Source organism: Scyliorhinus torazame, chromosome 6 (assembly GCF_047496885.1).
Source record: "Scyliorhinus torazame isolate Kashiwa2021f chromosome 6, sScyTor2.1, whole genome shotgun sequence".
Classification (NCBI taxonomy): domain Eukaryota; kingdom Metazoa; phylum Chordata; class Chondrichthyes; order Carcharhiniformes; family Scyliorhinidae; genus Scyliorhinus; species Scyliorhinus torazame.
In genome coordinates, this window is record NC_092712.1 from 281,277,737 (window position 1) to 281,297,502 (window position 19,766).

The following is a 19,766-nucleotide window of genomic DNA, read 5'->3' on the forward strand; positions in this document are numbered from 1 at the left end:
AGGAATCCGCAACTTCCAGGCGGCCTGACGCTGGAGTGGTTGACGCCGCTCTTTGGCGCCGGTACGGCCCATCCGCCGGTTGGGGGAGAATCCCGGCCCTTGAGTGGGAGAAAGCAAATCATTGGAAGTTTTCGCACCCTGAAGGAGTATCACAGCATTTAACCTAATGATAGACACAGACCAACTGATGTTTCAATTCTGTTATGAATCGCTCCAATCAGCATGCTATGGAACGAAGGAAAGTATTTGTATCCCATGACATCCCAAAATGCCTTACAATCAAAGATGTACATTTAAAAAAATTTTACATTTTTTTATTTAAAGAGTAACCAATTATTTTTTTTTCCCAATTAAGGGGCAATTTAGCATGGCCCAATCCACCTAACTGCACATCTTTGGGTTGTGGGGGTGAAACATGTGGAACATGTGCAAACTCCACACGGACAGTGACCCAGAGCCAGGATTCAAACCCGGGTCCTCAACGCCCCAGTCCCAGTGCTAACCACTGCGCCACATGCCGCCGTAAAGATGTACTTTTTGAAGTACATCCACAGTTGTAATGTGAAAGATGAGGCAGCCAATTTGTGTATATCCAATTCCTACAAACACCACGTTAATAACCTGAATCTGTGATGTTGGTGGAGGGATAAATATTGACCAGAACACAGAACTCGCTGCTCATCTCTGAAATAGTGACAAACATACAAATATACATAGAACATAGAAGCAGGAGGAGGCCATTTGGCCCTTGGGAGCCTGCTCTGCCGTTCATTATAATCATTAAATTCAATACCCTAAATCCAACCTTCCCCCGTATCCCTTGGTCCCTTTAGCCCCAAGAGCTAGGTCTAATTCCTTGTTGAAATCACACAACGTTTTGGCCTCAACTACTTTCTGTGGTTGTGAATTCCACAGATTCACCACTCTCTGGGTGGAGAAATTTCTCCTCACTTCGATCCTAAAAGGTTTACCCCTTACCCTCAAATAATGACCCCTAGTTCTGGACTCCCCCGCCATCGGGAACATTCTTTTTGAATCTAACCATCTAATCCTGTTAGAATTTTTAAAGTTTCAATGAGATCCCCTCTCACTCTTCTAAATGAACATAATCCTAACCGACTTAATCTCTCCACATATGACAGTCCCGCCATCCCAGAAATCAGCCTGACAAACCTTTGCTGCACTTCCTCCATAGCAAGAACATCCTTCCTCAGATAAGGACACAAAAACTGCATGCAATACTCCTGGTGTGGCCTCACCAATGCCCTGTACAATTGCAGTAAAACATCCCTATTCTTGAACTCAAATCCACTTGCCATGAAGGCCATCATACCATATGCCTTCTTTACCGCCTGCTGTACCTGTGTCCTTACACTCAGTGCCTGATGTACGAGGACACCGTGGTCTCGCTGAGTATCCACCGCTCTCAATTAATATCCATTCAACTAATAATCTGCCTTGCTATTTTTGCTACTGAAGTGAATAACCTCACACTTATCCACATTATACTGCATCTGCCATGCATATGCCGTGGAAACCGTTACATCCATGTGAGAGAACAGTCAGATTAATGTCTCATCTCGCAACCGCTGATAGTGTGGCATTCCACCAGGATTGCACTGAAGTGTCGGCCGAGATTCTGTGCTCAAGCCTCTGGACTGAGGTCTGAATCCACAATATTCTGACGCAGACGCGAGAAAGCAGGATTTGAGTCAGGGCTTGGGCCTTTAACAATTGGAGTCAGATCAGCAGACAAGACCGAGGGCTTTAGGGTGACAATCTCGCTTGATTTACAGAGGCATCACTTCTGTGTAGATGGTCAAGCTGCAAAGTCCCAGCTGCTGAAAACAATAATTACATAGAATCATATTCAAAAATCCTTGATGCCAATGCATACATGGATTGGAACAGCTGCAAAACATACACAGTCTGCTAATATCTTGTGGCCTAATCTTTACTGAGATGATTTCCTGTACTCACGAGTGACTCCGATCTGACTCAGGTTGGTTTCTTCAAAACTATTTACTCTATACACATGATAAATTACTGGGCAAGTACATCTTTCTTGTGTGCAGAATATTCCCGTTTTCTAACAGTCTCTAGCATTTGACCACTGACACCACTGAGGTATAATGTCAATTTTTTAATAACAATGTTAAACTAATGTTTTATAACTTTTTCCAATTTCTGTAACCTCCTTTACTGTTACAGATTCTATCCAACTCTCACTCTCCCCTCCGCCCGACCCACCAAGTCACTCATAAAGGATTCAATTCCCCACAGTATTCTTCGCTCTCTGGGAGGACGTCATGGATCCATGTGGTTGCTTGTTTTTTAGTTGAAGACAATAACGCTGGCAGAATGGGACAGCGGTTTTCCAGAACTGCTGGTAACTGGTGTGTGATCTCCAAGATGGCTGAACTGTAGAGGGCACGAAACTGGTTTTAATGAACGACTGATCTAAGAGAAGACTGGAGGGCGGGACAATCGCACTCTCTTGAAGAGCAAAAGGACAAACTAGCATTCGCTCAGGAAACTTCTCTTCCTGCTTTGTACACTGGAGAAAGGCCTGAGAAAATTAAGTATGTTCAATGCCATTGAGGAATTGCACAGCTTATCAGTCACTGCTGCATTGAGGATAAATAAAAGGTACCAAATATCTGAGATTTGAACAAATCTGGACGACGGAAAGAAGGACAACATTCTTGTCAATAATGAAGGAAAAGAAGAAAATATGACTTCCCAATGACACGTAGGAAACGACTTCTGCTTTCTGCGAGTAGCACTAACATTGTCACACTTACACTTACTAAAATCTAAAGAAAATTCTTGTATTGGACTCTTCAGCCACAGAACCTCTGTTTCTGCACTCAAGGACACCTTTAGTGGAAGGAAGGTTTTCTGAGAAGGCCAAAGCATGGGCATCAACTTACTTTCACACAACCTGATAGGCTTTACTGATTGTCTGACAGTGTGGGCCACTATGGAATCAAGCATTTTGTTCTTTCTGGACAATAGCCAATGGTCAGCCAGAGTTAAACAATGCAACACATTGGTGGAGTCGGTGGGACAAAGATACATATTCTACTCTTCGACATCAACCACAGCTGACCCGAAAACAAAAGGTTGGCAGTAGATTCAGAGAGTGTATCAATCTCTCAGACCTCATCTTCCAACAGATCACTCATTACCCACAATGACTTCTCATAACTTTCATGTGTCAACCTAGGTTTTTTTTTCCCCATAGAGTCCCTACAGTGCAGAAGGAGACCATCCGGCCCATTGAGTCGGCACTGACCCTCCAAAAGAGCACCCTACCCACTTCCCCCCATGCTATTGCTGTAACCCCACCTAACCTTTGGACACTAAGGGGAAATTTAGTATGGCCAATCCACCTAACCTGCACACCTTTGGACTGTAGGAGGAAACCGGAGCACCCAGAGGAAACCCACACAGATCCGAGGAGAATGTGAAAGCTCCACACAGTCACACAAGGTCAGAACCGAAACCGGTTCCCTGGCACTGAGAGGCAGCAGTGCTAACCACTGTGTCACCCCAAGGCCCCCCTCGCAAATGGTCACCGATTTCTGTAGTGCTTTCCATTTCCACACCTTGTGACCTATCTTCAAAAAGGACAAAGATCTCCAATCCCCTCCTGGGGTCCAGTGGATAGTGTCTCTGTGATGGCGAATGACCCACTGCTTAAATGAATAATCCACACCATCTTCTGATGAATTGAAATCCATGGTTCTGCATCAGACTTTGGAAATTCCTCCATGATAGGTACCCACCCGTCCTGCTCTAGGAGTTTGTATGTCATTTCCAGAATGCCCAGTTGAGTACATGCATTTTCACGCAGTGAAGTTATGCTTAGATTGTAGGTGACAGAGGGTCTCAACACTCTGTCTCCCCTTGTGGTGAAGGGTGGTAGTTTTCTGACCTTTTACTCGAAGATATGTGCCCACCGGACTTTGCAATTTACTGCTTTGTGGTCAGATGGGTACAGTTTTGGGCCATTCCAGATGATAAACCAGCATTGTAATGCCAGCTCCAGTGTTAAATTTGAATGAAGCTTTAAAGCCTTAAACTTCCAAAGTGACTGACCAAAACTCTTGTTTGTGATCCTTCACTTCACCCAGGAAATCTCTAATCCCATTTCTTTCCTTATTCCCAATTTCATAGAAACGGTCTACAAAATGCAGACATTCTCTTGCTTTCTTCCTTTAATAAATTTTTTAGATTTGTAAAACTTCTTTCAGTATCCTGCCTTTCTGTATTGGAAAAACAGGCCCCCTGCTCGGCAATCTTCTCCTCTGTTCTGCGTAAGCACCTCAAGGTGGTTGCTGTAGGGTTCCTCCCTCTTTCGCCATGATTTTAAATGGGCCTGGCTGCTGCCTTGGAGCATGCCAAACTAACAGATTTGTCCAAAGCTTTCGTATCTCAACGGATTAGAATCAGATTTTGCTCCCGAAATTCAGCCTGCCTGGTGTCTTTAAAAAAGTCTGACAGCTTTTCATCAAGGCCTCTGATAACAATGCAGTTGTGAATAAGTCCATCTTTCAACGCACCGGGGCTGCAATAACGGGCCAGCCTTTACAGGTCAGCAGGAAACAATTTGTAGGAGTCTACTGACCTTCGCGATTTCTTATTGAATCGCCCTCTCTTGATTATGAGGTTCCGTTTTGGGGTGAAATATGCATCGATATGCATCGAATGCTTCTGGGACAATTTCTTTTTTTCAAAATAAATTTAGAGTATCGAATTATTTTTTTCCCAATTAAGCGTGGCCAATCCACCTACCCTGCACATCTTTGGGCTGTGGGGGTGAGACCTACGCAGACACGGGGAGAATGTGCAAACTACACGCACCCCGAAGCCGGGATCGAACCCGGGTCACAGGTGCCGTGAGGCAGCAGTACTAACCACTGCGACACCGTGTCGTCCACTTTTCAGACAGTTTCAAAGCAGAGAGAGGTCTATTCCACCCCCTCTCTCAGGAGGATATTGTCAGCAATAGGCCCTGCTGCATAGAGAGCTGTTGCTCTATGACATGCAAACCCAATCCTACTCAATTGCACAAGCAGTGTTTTTTCCACAACTCCCAACACTGGCCTCTCTGTGGACCTTCAAGGTTTTCAAACAGACACGAAGGGGCAGTGACTGCTTGACTGGTGTTTTCAATTCTCAGTGTGCCTGACATCAAGGCTTTGAAGAAGTCTTCTCCCAATTTCTTGTCATGGGTGTTCTGTCGATGGCACTAAATTGTTAGATTTGTGTTGCCACCACTGCTCTGTTTTATGGTTTATCTTGTGGCCTAATCTATACTGCGAAGGGTTCCTTCTACTCATGAGTGACTTAGGTTTCTTCCCATCTACTTTATTTACACTCTATACATGATAAGCCACTGGGCAAGTATATCACTATTGTGTACTGAACATTCCCTCTTTCTACCAGAGTCTCGAACACATGATTATTGTTTCAGTAGTAATTCATTATGAACACCCCTACCTCATTACCATAACTTTTAACCCATTGTGCTCCACCACTGCCTGCTGATGCTGCACTGAAATGTTAGCCTTAGATTCTGTGCTCCAGTCGCCAGACATGGGCTCGAATCCAACACCTTCTGATTCAGGGACGAAAGAGTGTTAAAATTTGAGACAGGGCTTGAGTCTTTAACAGTTAGAACAAGATCAGCAGACAAGACTTCAGTGAGAAGCAACGTCCTCTGCATTAAAGAGATAACACTCCTCTGCAGGCCACCAAGCTGCAATGTCTCAACTGCTGAAAGGGTTTAGCACATATTCAAAAATAAATGACGCCAGTACATTTATGGGTTGGAACTGCGGCAAGATATACACAGTGTGCTAATATCACTTATTTGTGAAATATTTGCAAAAAATGAATGGTCTGTTCTGTACTGGAAATTTTACTAAATATAACTCATTAACAGGAGAGCAGTCCAGGTTGTTTAGATTAGAAGCATGCTCATTATTTAGAAGTGTAAATAGTATTAACAATCAGGATCTTTTATATTGGGGAATATTACAGCTGTTCAAGAGGTACCCCTGCCCATCCACCTCCACCACCTCAATTTATAGAAGGATCTTTAAATCAAACATTAACCATACAGAACAAGGCCCAACAAAAATGGAGAATGTTTTCTCCAATTTTTGCAGTAGCCACAGACAGAATAATACACTGGGTATTGACCAGAAGGGAGCTTTCCAAAGAACACGAGGCTTCTTTAAAATAGGTTTCATAGCATTTGCAAAAGAAAGATGAAAAATAGATTTTTCTGGAATTGCTCTCTTCTCCCTGGTCTCTCACAATTTATTAGGTTTTGAGAAACATTTGAATAGGCACAAAGAGTATACTTTCCTTTGGAGATCATACGGATCTCCAAAATATTGAGCCTAAATAAATTCTCAACACACCCAAGCTTTCAGGCTCTTCGAACTCTGCATAAAACTGCTGAGAGTGAGGGGGCAGGGTCTGTCCTTCCACTGGCACACTCCAAATTGCATCAAATGATATAGAATTTGCAGCACTGAAATAGCCCATTCGACACAACTGACACATGCGGATGTTTATGTACCACATGTGTCTCACAGAATCATAGAATTTACAATGCAGAAGGAGGACATTCGGCCCATCGAGTCTGCACCGGCCCTTGGAAAAAGCACCCTGTTTAAACCCACACCGCCACCTTATCCCCGTAACCTAGTAACCCCACCTAACCTTTTAGATACCAATTTTAGCATGGCCAATACACCTAACCTGCACATTTTTGGACTTTGAGAGGAAACCGGAGCACCCGGTGCAAACCCACGTTTACACAGGGAGAACATACAGATTCCACACAGGATAATAGAGACTGGAACTGTGCACTGTGTACCAAACCAAAGTAGTTTTACAAGTAACCCTCCAAGGTCATGTTCCCTGCTCTTTCTCTAACTTCATGGCCTTCTGGAACCCTTAGCAATGCAATGCAACCTAAATGCAAATTTTCAAAAGGTAGGGGTTACTTCCAAAGATCTTAATTCACTTCAATATTGAGATGCCATCTGCAGTAAAAAAAAAGATTTATTTATATCAGGCCGAATGATTGGCAAATGCCTACATTTATCAAACCATAGCCAAACATTATGGCTGCTGAGGTGTTAATGCTTCTCCATAGGATCCTTAAAGTACAGAAGGAATCTATTTGACCCATCGGGTCTGCACCGACCCTCTGAAAGAGCACCCTCCCTAGGCCCAATCCCCTACCTATCCCTGTAACCCCTCATCTTTGGACACTCAGGGGCACTTTAGCATGGCCAATCCACCTAACCTGCACATCTTCGGACTGTGGGAGGAAACAGGAGCACTCGAAGAGACCCACGCAGACACTGGGAGAACCTGCAAACTCCACACAGGTAGTCAGCAAGGCTGGAATTGAATCTGGGTCCCTGGCGCTGTGAGGCAGCAGTGCCAACCACTGTGCTGCCTTGCCAGCACGTTACATTTAATTATTTGTGGGAGAGTTAGTACAGTTGTATTTACAGTACAAGGTTCAAAGATAAAGCAAATTAACTTGCATTTCACCCGTTTTCTGCTCTCAGCGTGTCCCAAAAGCACTTTACAATCGTGACCAAAAAGTACATCAGTTGGTGTAATGTAAAGAACCTGGCTGCCAATTTTTCACACAGCAGCATCTCACAGGCAGCAATGACCAGATAATCTGTTTTAGCAATGTTGATTGAGAAGATAACTATATCGTTAAATAATATTGTTGAACAACCCATCAAACGTCATCACATGACCACTGGGTTGACATGCTTAATCTCAGTGTCGGGTTTAGAAAGGGTGGCAGTGTTGCACAGTGGGGCTATGTATCAACAATGTGCAGGCGTACGGGGAAAAGGGAGAGGAACGGCATTAAGTCACGATGAGCATTTTGAGAGCTGGCACAGACACGATGGTCAAAGGCTCGCATCCTGCACTGTAACAATCCTGTCATATCGGTGCAGTTATAGGCATCAGTCCTACTGAATGCCTCCTTAAACAGAAATATACTTTATTTATGAATAATTATTTCTCTAAAACAGTTGAGTCAAAGAATCGCTAACCCAGCGACTGCAATTCCCTCCTGAATAATTACAAATGTGTGTGTGGGCCTCTTACTTATGCCATCATCCCATGGGTTGCCTGAGAAATGGTGGGGCTGTGTTGGAGCAAAGGGCAGCTTGGCTGTATTTCAACAGGAACACACAGCTAGAAACCACACAGGCAGGCTAGGGACCCGGTTTCAATTCCCGACTTGGGTCACTGTCTGTGCGGAGTCTGCACATTCTCTCCGTGTCTGCGTGATTTTCCTCCAGGTGCTTTGGTTTCCTCCCACAAGTCCCACAAGAAACGCTAGTTAGGTGAATTGGTCATTCTGAATTCTCCTGCAGTGGACCTGAACAGGCACCGTAGTGTAGCGACTAGGGGATTTTCACAGTAACTTCATTGCAGTGTTAGTGCAAGTGTTGTAGATGAAGGCAAAGACTCCTGGAGGTGTGTAGCATGCCAGGGACCACCGCTTCCACAAAGAATGTCGCAGCCAGTCTAATGTCCATATCAGAAACCAACTCGTGTCTACGTTGTCGCTGGCCGGGTCCACGGAATCCACATGTCTCCCGGCGTCTCAACGGTAAACAGGACGCAGAATGGGTGAGTGGGGTCAAGGTTCTCCATTGGTCTCGGGGCTCCTTCTTGGCCACACGGCGGGTGGTGTCCGAGCCCTGCGTGGGGCCTCCAGGCCATGTGCCGGTGGTTCCTGGTTGCGTCGTCGTAAGTGGTCCAGGTGGCAGGGTGTCTCTGTGCCCTGTACCTAGATTGCGTAGGAGACTGGCCCCATCATGTGGAGGACTATTCATGTGGCTCCGGTCCTGAAATTCCTCACATAGACCGCATCATCCGTCATGACGGTGCGCGCCCATGGGCGACCGAGAGAGTCAATCTCTGAGAGTCCTGCCGCTGACGTACCAGTGCCCTGACGTCGGGGAGGAAGAGGCTGAGACGCGTCCGGAGTCGGCACCACATGAGTAACTCTGTTGGTGCGATGCCGGTTGTGGCGCAAGACGTCATACGATAACCGAGATGAACCTCACCACGACCCCGATGTCATCTTTTTCCATGGCTCTCTTGAATGTTTGTACCACTCGTTCGGCTAGCCCATTGGTGTGGTACAGGGCTGTCTGCATGCGCCTGATGCCATTCGTGTCCATGAACAAAGCATACCCCTGGCTTGTGAACGCCGCCCCATTGTCAGGCACCAGGACCTCAGGCAGTCAGTGGGTGCTAAAAGTAGCCCTCAGTCTGTCGATTGTTGTTCGAGTGGTCGCCATGGGGATGCGATGTACTTCCAGACACTTTGTGTGGTACTCCATTATGATAAGGAATGTGGACCCCTGAAATGGGCTGGCAAAGTCGATGTACATGGGACCAAGGCTTCTGGGGCTACTCTCAGGTGTGCATCGGGGCTGCCGGTGGGGCCTTCTGGTGTTCCTGGCATGAGGTGCAATTTTGGACCACCAGCTTGATTTCGGCACCCGTCCGAGCCACCAAACGAAACTGCGCAACAACATTTTCATCTTGGCCACCCGCGGGGTGCCCGTTATGGAAGTCTTTCAGCAGAAGTGCGTCCACGTTCTGGTACGACCACCCACGTCCCCCACAGGAGGACACCGTCTTCGACGCTCATCGCGGGTAGCTTGGCGGCATAGGCCCTCAGCCTGTTTCGTATCGCCCTATGTCGGGCCCCGTATTGGACCATATGTCAGACCCTCGACAACTCGGGGTCAGGCTGTGTCAATCCCATCCTCGTCGCCAGTGTTGTAGACTGAGGCAAAGACTCGATGAGAGGCCAGGCTCACAGGGTACAACTCACTTTATTCTATACTAGTCACAATAATCACCCCTCTCCACACTCCACTCCCCGCAGGGTCTCCTTCCCCGAACTGCTTCCTGGTCAGGGTTTATATTGAGGGTAGCTCCTCCAATCAGAAGGGAGCTCCGTCCCCTAGTCACCTGAGTAGCCCATTCTCAGGTGTGTCGATGGGGAAGTGGATGCTATACAGCTCTGTCCCTGTAGGGGGTCGTAACAGTAAGCCTACTTGTGATACTAATAAAGATTATTATTATTATTACCTGGATGACAGCTGACTAAATGGCAAGTTGGAAAGCAGGTAGTAATCAGATGAATTGCCATAGTTTCTTACCGAAAGACAATATAGGATTGGATTGGTGATGATACTGGGCAAGCAATCCAGAGAGCTTGGCTAATAATCTAGAGAATATAAACTCATAGGGGATCAGGGCTTATGGGGAGAAGGCAGAAGAATGCGGATGAGAAAAATATCAGCTACGACTGAATGGCGGAGCAGACTTGATGGGCCGAGTGGCCTAATTTTGCTCCTATGTCTTATGGTCTTATATCCCACCACAGCAGTTGGAGAATTTGAATTCATTTTTTTAAAAATGGAACTAAAAACCCGATAGCAGTTTGAGGTGACTTTGAAAGGTCATCAACCTGAAATGAATGTAACCTGCCCTGTTGATCACTTTTCCAACTTTTTCTGTTCTTTGAGATGAAGCTCCTGGATTGCCAAAAACCTCCAACTGGTTCATAAATCTGCCAGCCCTCTGGCCTATATGTGACTCCTGTCCCGCACCAACATGGCCTCTGAAGTTAGCCTAGCAAGCCCCAAGACAGCAAAACCATCTTCTCAGGGCATCAAGTGATGCTGGCCTGGCGAGCAATGCCTATATCAAGAAGTGCTTTTTGTTTAAAGTAAAAATAAAATAGCAAATTCCCAATATAGGAGGCTGTCCTTATTTTTGATGTTCGTCTTAAAGGAGCACTGCTGTATTCTTAAGGATGCCTTCCAGCCAGATAGAAAGTGATTTTGAAACAACAACAAGAACTTGGGTCACTGTCTGTGTGGAGTTTGCACTTTCTCCCTGTGTCTGCGTGGGTTTCCTCTGGGTGCTCCGGTTTCCTCCCACAGTCCAAAGATGTGCAGGTTAGGTGGATTGGCCATGCTAAATTGCCCTTAAGTGTTGAAAAGGGTTAGGCGGGGTTACTGGGTTACAGGTGTGGGCTTGGGTGGGGTGCTGATTCCGGGGCCGGTGCAGACTCGATGGGCCGGGTGGCCTCCTTCTGCACTGTAAATTCTATGAACTTGTATAGTCCCTTTAAGAGAGTAAATCATCCCAAGGCATCTCACATGGAGTCACATCAGGAAATATTGCAGTAGGTGACCAAAAGCCTGGTCACAGAGATAGGTTTAAGAGGAGTGTTACAGGCAGGAGAAAGAGATGATGAGAAGGAAAGATTTACAGGGTGGGTGATCAATTCCAGAGTTTAGAGCTTAGATAGCTGAAAGCACAGCCATCAATGGTGGAGCAATAAAGAACAGGCATGCTCAAGACTCCTGAATTGGAGAGAGCTGGTGTTAATAGTATGTTAATTATATTAGCAAGGATACATAAGTGAAAGGCATTATTTAATTAAATACCTAGCGCACATATAAACAGAGACTGCTGGAATACATCATCAGCCTCAGGAACATAATTTAAGTCAAGTTTTTTGGTCACAATTACCCTTTTAAGTGGCTGTTAATTTGTTTGTTGTATTTGATTATACCCAAGAGTATTAATAGATACTACTGGAGTGTATCACCAGCCTTGGGAACATTATTTTTATTTATGAAGTTTCCTTTAAAGTTTTTTTTTGTTACAGTGCCACTAAGGGGCTGTTAATTTGTTGATTTGTTGTAATGGTTTTCTCAAAAGAACATAAACAGAGACTTGGAAAGTATCAGCTTTGGCTCAATGGACAGCACCTTGCCTCTGAATCTGAAGGTTACGTATGGGTCCAGGTCCCATTACAGAGACTCAAGTGGAAAGATCCAGGCAGTATTTCATTGTACTACAACTTTCTGGAGTATGGTTTTTCTGTGACTGATGGGCATCGCAGAGGCTGAAATATAGTAATTTAAATTACGTAGGTTTCCTTTAAAGATTTGGGGCGGGATTCTCGGTCAGCAGATGCCGGAAACGGGATCGGGCGGAGAACAGCGTGTGAGGCGGAAATCGTGGCCGGCATTGGGCACCCGATGGAATGCCATGCTCCAGTGCCTCGACAGCGGCCTTGGCACGTTCTACTCCGCACGTACCGTAAATGCCATTCGCATATCATTAGCGGGCCTGACCCGGTATTCTTCGGGGTCTCTGCGATGCTCCGCCTCCGCGTGAGGAATTACTGACGGCGGGTTTCACTTGTGGTTTAAAAAAAAATTGCTGGCTGGGGGCCTTCTACCGCGGAGGTTGGGGGCAAGAGGTGGGCCGTAGGGCGGGTTTAATGAGTGTGGAACACCATTGCCCCAGCATGCAAGGCAGCCATGCGGCTGCGCATACTGCTGACTGCTCATTGGGAACTTAATGCCATGGGTCGTATGGGTGTCCCCCTAGGCCACCCCTCTGGCCCCAGCCGACCCATCAATGGAATGAGTGCCCTCCAGCGCAAGCAGTGCCATCTTGTTTGCTGGGTTGTTGCTGAGATGAGTGTGTGTGGGGAATGGAGTGCTAATATGCGGGTGGGGAGGGGGGTTGTCAATTTTCTTTGGCATCAAGAACATATCCCCCCCCCACCCCAAAAAAAATGTTGCCAGCTCTACTGTTATCTGGTGAGTTCCCACGCAAACAGTTTTAGGGTGGTGGTGGTGTCGTGGTAATGTCACTGGCCAAGGAATCCAGGGGCCCAGGCTAATGCTCTGGGGACGTAGGTTCAAGCCTCACCATGGCAACTAGTGGTAGTTAAAAATATCAATGAATAAATCTGTACTAAGAACTAAAAACAGACAGAGGCGATCTTGTGACAGTGTTCCTACCTCTGGGCCATAGGTTCTGGTTCAAGTCCCACAGCAAGACTTGATGGCCATAAACATGTTGACATTTAGCCTGGGAACTTTTTCACCACCTATTCTACAAAGGGAAGAATGTGTGTGTGTGATGATATTTTTTAAAAGTACAAAACTGCTTAAACTACAATTAACGACTACTGGGACACTGATGGAGTAGGCAGGAGCGAGACATACGCAATGCTGCATTCGGTAAATAAACCTATTGTCATGGTGTCGTTTAATAATTCACCATCTGGCTTGGAATATCGATTTCACATCTGGGAAGATTGTGGGGCTGGAGGAGATGACAGATGCAGGCATGAGTAAGGCCACAGAGTGATTTGAAAACTAGGAAGAGAGGCTTTGAACCTTTAAGGACCCGGAACCAATGTAGGTCCGCGACGCGAGTATAGTGATGGTGATAGCTGGGCAAGACTCGGTGCAAGGGCAAGTTGGGATATGGGCAGAAGAGTTTCAGGTGAGTCCAGGTTTACATCAGATACAGAAAAGCCGTTTCAAAAGCAAATTGCTGCATATGTTGGAAAACTGAAATTAAAAACACAGAATGCTGGATCAACTCAGCAGGTCTGGCAGCAGCTGTGGAGATTGAAATAATGAACGCTTTGAGTTTGGACTCTGTTCCTCTCTCCACAGCTGCTGCCAGACCTGCTGTGTTTATCCAGCACTTTCTGTCTTTATTACAGAAAAGCTGGATGTTGTATTTTAGGGCTCAGGAGAAGTGAACTGGCCAGCCTTAGTTCATGACACTGACATCTGTATAGGTATGCGGCACAAACGCTATAAATGTTCCCTAATCAACACCAAGTGTTTTCACAGACAAACGGACCTGAGATATTGGCGTTACTTATGTTGTTAGTACGCAGTTTCAATGTGAGTAACCTTTTTGAATTCTCTCATACGAAAATAAATCCGATTGAAACAGTTTGAACGTTTCAATTTGATACCAAACAAAAAGTGTTCTGCCGCATTTATTTGAAAAACGAGCATTATTTGATTGAAGAAAAGCTGTGCCCCAATCCCCCAACTACTGAAGTGTCTTTCATTGGTATTTCTTTTTCTATTCGACTGATGGTATGCATCTCACGTTCCACCTTTGTCCTGTCCACTCACTTGCTAACCAAGTAATGGTGCTCTGCTGGTAGCCCAGGAGACATAATTGTAAGTGCTGTGTTGCAAATGTCTTCAGAATCAAATACTCTGATCAATGATCATGCACTATTGTAATGCAACACCCCACTCTGTGAAGCTGGCAAGCTAACAATGATAGAAATGCTACATTCATTCTTTCTTTGGATAATTTAAATTTCTATTAAGCTGGATATTTGCAGGGTGGGCATACACCTAAAACTGTCTCACATTTCAATTACTAGGATAGATCAGCAAAAATCTGTACACACACATGCAAAGATCTCTTCGATTCATTGCAGTTTCAACTTTAAGAGCACTATAACCCCAGGCACTGGAGGAATGTAAACTCCTATATTAACCTTGTGAAATATTCAAGCAATCTCCCTTGTCCAGCTTTATAGCCAGTCTCACCATAACATATCTCAGCATCTCTGACATCAGTCACTCTCAGTAAGCAGAACCTACTTCTGGTAAGTTTTTCAGTAAGACATCACATAGTAAACATCCGTCTTTACACAGAATTTCCCCCAGTAAGACATCAGAAAGTTAACACAGTCCACTTCTACAGATCAGTTTTTCCCTGAAGCACAGCTCACTTCAACAAATCAATCACTCCCAATAAATACAATGAGCTTCTGCAGGTCACACACTCCCAATCCCAACATACCTTCACAATAATGACAACACATCCCACCTTTATAAGAGCATCAAATGTAATCCAACTTTACAAGAGTGCCAAGAAACGCAGCCCACCTTCACAATACTGCCAAACGCAGCCCACCTTCACAATACTGCCAAACGCAGCCCACCTTCACAATGCTGCCAAACGCAGCCCACCTTCACAATGCTGCCAAACGCAGCCCACCTTCACAATGCTGCCAAACGCAGCCCACCTTCACAACGCTGCCAAACGCAGCCCACCTTCACAATACTGCCAAACGCAGCCCACCTTCACAATGCTGCCAAACGCAGCCCACCTTCACAATGCTGCCAAACGCAGCCCACCTTCACAATGCTGCCAAATGCAGCCCACCTTCACAATGCTGCCAAACGCAGCCCACCTTCACAATGCTGCCAAACGCAGCCCACCTTCACAATGCTGCCAAACGCAGCCCACCTTCACAATGCTGCCAAACGCAGCCCACCTTCACAATACTGCCAAACGCAGCCCACCTTCACAATACTGCCAAATGCAGCCCACTTTCACAATGGTGCCAACAAATGCAGCCCACTTTCACAATACTGCCAAACGCAGCCCACTTTCACAATACTGCCAAACACAGCCCACCTTCACAATGGTGCCAACAAATGCAGCCCACCTTCACAATAGTGCCAACAAGCGCAGCCCATCTTCACAATGGTACCAACAAGCACAGCTCACCTTCACAATACTGCCAAATGCAGCCCGCCTTCACAATGGTGCCAACAAAGGCACCCCACTTTCACAGTGGTGTCAACAAACGCAGCACACCTTCACAGTGGTGCCAACAAACGCAGTCCATCTTCACTATAGTGCCAACAAACACAGTCCATCTTCACTATAGTGCCAACAAACACAGTCCACCTTCACAATGGTGCCAAAAGCACCCCACCTTCACAATGGTGCCAACAAACGCAGCCCACCTTCACAATGGTGCCAACAAACAGCCCACCTTCACAATGGTGCCAACAAACAGCCCACCTTCACTATAGTGCCAAACACAGCCCACCTTCACTATAGTGCCAACAAACACAGCCCACCTTCACTATAGTGCCAACAAACACAGCCCACCTTCACTATAGTGCCAACAAACACAGCCCACCTTCACTATAGTGCCAACAAACACAGCCCACCTTCACTATAGTGCCAACAAACACAGCCCACCTTCACTATAGTGCCAACAAACACAGCCCACCTTCACTATAGTGCCAACAAACACAGCCCACCTTCACTATAGTGCCAACAAACACAGCCCACCTTCACTATAGTGCCAACAAACACAGCCCACCTTCACTATAGTGCCAACAAACACAGCCCACCTTCACTATAGTGCCAACAAACACAGCCCACCTTCACTATAGTGCCAACAAACACAGCCCACCTTCACTATAGTGCCAACAAACGCAGCCCACCTTCACTATAGTGCCAACAAACGCAGACCATCTTTCGAAGACTCTGCACTCAGTTACCCACCAATTTCCTGTGCCTAGTCTGCCTTCAGCGCGCAATTACCAGCCGTGAGATGAAAGGGGTTCCTTTCTCTTTCTCTCCCCCTCCCCCTCCCCCAACCCGAATTTCCCACTTAACCCTGTGGTGATTAGAGCCGGGGGCCAGCAGTGGTTCAGCCCTCATCCTTTCCGCCGGTCCGTGCGGACTGCCTGAAGCGCGGGGAAAGGGAGCGCTGCGATCCGGGAGCTGCACTCAACCAACTTACCGGAAGCCTGGAGGAAGTCTGAAAAACCTGAGGCTGTAAATAAAGTGAAGACCCAAAAGGAATCCATTCGTCCCATAGTTTAGAGGTCCCGTCTGAGCGTGGCCGAAGGCGATGCAAGAGTAGTGAAGAAAACAAGATGTGAAAAAAGTTTCTTAATGAAAGCTGGTCGTTGTCACAAGTTCCCTCCCTGCCCCACTCTCTCTCTCTGTCTGTTTGCGAGTCAAATACGCCTCTGAGTCATTGGTTTATGTACTTAATGCGAAACAGGAAACTTCAAATTCAAGAGGAGGGCTGAGTTTGCAGTGAGAGAGAGAACAGACTCCTCCCGCCAATCAGCAGCCTGGTTTAGATCTTTTCTGCTGGGCAATTTGCAATTTTTAAGACAGAGAGCACACAACCACAGCAAGTGTGCTCACAGCTCAGCAACAGTTTCTGATCTTAGCAGAGAGGAAGCTGCCTTGCATGTATGTCTGATCTAAAAGTTTAAAGGACCGACTACCCATTTTCCCTCTCACACACACACAAAATGTTTATCAGGCTTTTTCACTCCTATCTTTGTTCACCAGACAGTAACGCTGAAAGGGGAAGGTTGGATTGGATTTGTTTATTGTCACCTGTACCAAGGTACAGTGAAAAGTATTTTTCCGCGAGCAGCTCAACAGATTATTAAGTACATGAAAAGAAAGTAAAAGAAAATATATAATAGGGCAACACAAGGTACACAATGTAACCAGATAACACTAGAGTGTGGAGTGCAGGGGAAATGGGGTTCGAGTTGGCATTGGCGATGGACTGAATGGCCTCTTCCTTCTACTCCCTGAGCTCTCCAGGGGGCCTTTTGCATTTGTCCCCTGAGGCAAAAAGCCTGGGATTGGGGGAGTCCGTTAGCCCAGGATGCCTGGAAACAGAACAGGAATGGAATTAAGCCCCTCCAGCGAGCTCTGCCATTCAAATGGATCACGGTCGATCTTGTACCTCAGCTCCATGCACCCACCTGGGTGTTTCTGATGGGGGGGGGCGGGCGGGGGGGGGGGAGGTTGGGTACACAGGCATGACAGAATTATGTAAATGATGCAGATAATGAGCGAGGGGGAGATATGGGTTCCCAGGCACCCATTTCCATTTGGAACGCTTGTTGGACTACCCAGATTCAGTTGGCACCATGGCTGCCCAAACAACTGCTACCAGAGGAGCTGACGGTAAAGGGGAAGGTGTCCGAGAAGGGGGAGGGAGGCAGGCTCAAGAACAGTGGTACCAAGGGCCACCTGCAAGCCCACATGGGTTCTGAGGATGCTCCATGAAACATTTTGTTTAATCAGAGCCCATGTGCAGGATTGCCACAATCTGCAATTTCCGTCCACCGAGCTTTTTTCCGACCGGTATGACTGAATTAATATGCACATGAAGCAGGAGCAGGTGAAGTTGGTGCACACAGATTACACATATTAGCTGTGAGGGCCACGTGCTCCCCAGGGTCCAAATTGTCAATATGTCCTTCATTTTTGCCATTTGAAATTGATAGTTCTATTAATATATAAATGATAAAGCTTTTTCTATAACTTGTTATGCAATATTTGGTGTGTATTAAATGTTTTAAATCTTATTCATGGACTCAAAGAAAGTGAATAAGCCTGATCTCAAACTTGTGGTTCACTGAGATGAAGGAGGGACACTCATGTGGCCCACTCACTTCCTGAGGTTTCCCATTAATGTTCAAGAATGTATTTGCTGGTGTAATGTGAAGGTGGAATGGATTTGTTGGTGTTACTGTGAAGGTGGGCTGGGTTTGTTGGTGTGATTGTGAAGGTGGGCTGGGTTTGTTGGTGTTATTGTGAAGGTGGGCTGGGTTTGTTGGTGTGATTGTGAAGGTGGACAGGGTTTGTTGGTGTGATTGTGAAGGTGGGCTGGGTTTGTTGGTGTGATTGTGAAGGTGGGCTGGGTTTGTTGGTGTTATTGTGAAGGTGGACAGGGTTTGTTGGTGTGATTGTGAAGGTGGGCTGGGTTTGTTGGTGTTATTGTGAAGGTGGGCTGGGTTTGTTGGTGTTATTGTGAAGGTGGGCTGGGTTTGTTGGTGTTATTGTGAAGGTGGGCTGGGTTTGTTGGTGTTACTGTGAAGGTGGGCTGGGTTTGTTGGTGTTACTGTGAAGGTGGGCTGGGTTTGTTGGTGTTACTGTGAAGGTGGGCTGGGTTTGTTGGTGTTATTGTGAAGGTGGGCTGGGTTTGTTGGTGTTACTGTGAAGGTGGGCTGGGTTTGTTGGTGTTATTGTGAAGGTGGGCTGGGTTTGTTGGTGTTATTGTGAAGGTGGGCTGGGTTTGTTGGTGTTATTGTGAAGGTGGGCTGGGTTTGTTGGTGTTACTGTGAAGGTGGGCTGGGTTTGTTGGTGTTACTGTGAAGGTGGGCTGGGTTTGTTGGTGTTATTGTGAAGGTGGGCTGGGTTTGTTGGTGTTACTGTGAAGGTGGGCTGGGTTTGTTGGTGTTATTGTGAAGGTGGGCTGGGTTTGTTGGTGTTATTGTGAAGGTGAGCTGGGTTTGTTGGTGTTACTGTGAAGGTGGGCTGGGTTTGTTGGTGTTATTGTGAAGGTGGGCTGGGTTTGTTGGTGTTATTGTGAAGGTGGGCTGGGTTTGTTGGTGTTACTGTGAAGGTGGGCTGGGTTTGTTGGTGTTACTGTGAAGGTGGGCTGGGTTTGTTGGTGTTACTGTGAAGGTGGGCTGGGTTTGTTGGTGTTACTGTGAAGGTGGGCTGGGTTTGTTGGTGTTATTGTGAAGGTGGGCTGGGTTTGTTGGTGTTACTGTGAAGGTGGGCTGGGTTTGTTGGTGTTACTGTGAAGGTGGGCTGGGTTTGTTGGTGTTATTGTGAAGGTGGGCTGGGTTTGTTGGTGTTATTGTGAAGGTGGGCTGGGTTTGTTGGTGTGATTGTGAAGGTGGGCTGGGTTTGTTGGTGTTATTGTGAAGGTGGGCTGGGTTTGTTGGTGTTACTGTGAAGGTGGGCTGGGTTTGTTGGTGTTATTGTGAAGGTGGGCTGGGTTTGTTGGTGTTACTGTGAAGGTGGGCTGGGTTTGTTGGTGTTACTGTGAAGGTGGGCTGGGTTTGTTGGTGTTATTGTGAAGGTGGGCTGGGTTTGTTGGTGTTATTGTGAAGGTGGGCTGGGTTTGTTGGTGTTATTGTGAAGGTGGGCTGGGTTTGTTGGTGTTACTGTGAAGGTGGGCTGGGTTTGTTGGTGTTACTGTGAAGGTGGGCTGGGTTTGTTGGTGTTACTGTGAAGGTGGGCTG

The 19,766-nt window shown here is 46.4% G+C and overlaps 1 protein-coding gene across 1 annotated transcript in view; it reads right to left on the minus strand.

The window, feature by feature from the left end:
• tgfbr2b (transforming growth factor beta receptor 2b) overlaps positions 1-16,778 on the minus strand; it is a 109,829-nt gene extending 93,051 nt beyond the window's left edge. The window contains exon 1 of the mRNA XM_072509764.1: positions 16,496-16,778. Within this exon, the coding sequence (XP_072365865.1) occupies positions 16,496-16,571 (76 nt within the window). The 5' untranslated portion in view covers positions 16,572-16,778. The remainder of the gene's footprint in view (positions 1-16,495) is intronic.
• Between the last annotated feature and the right edge of the window lie 2,988 nt (positions 16,779-19,766).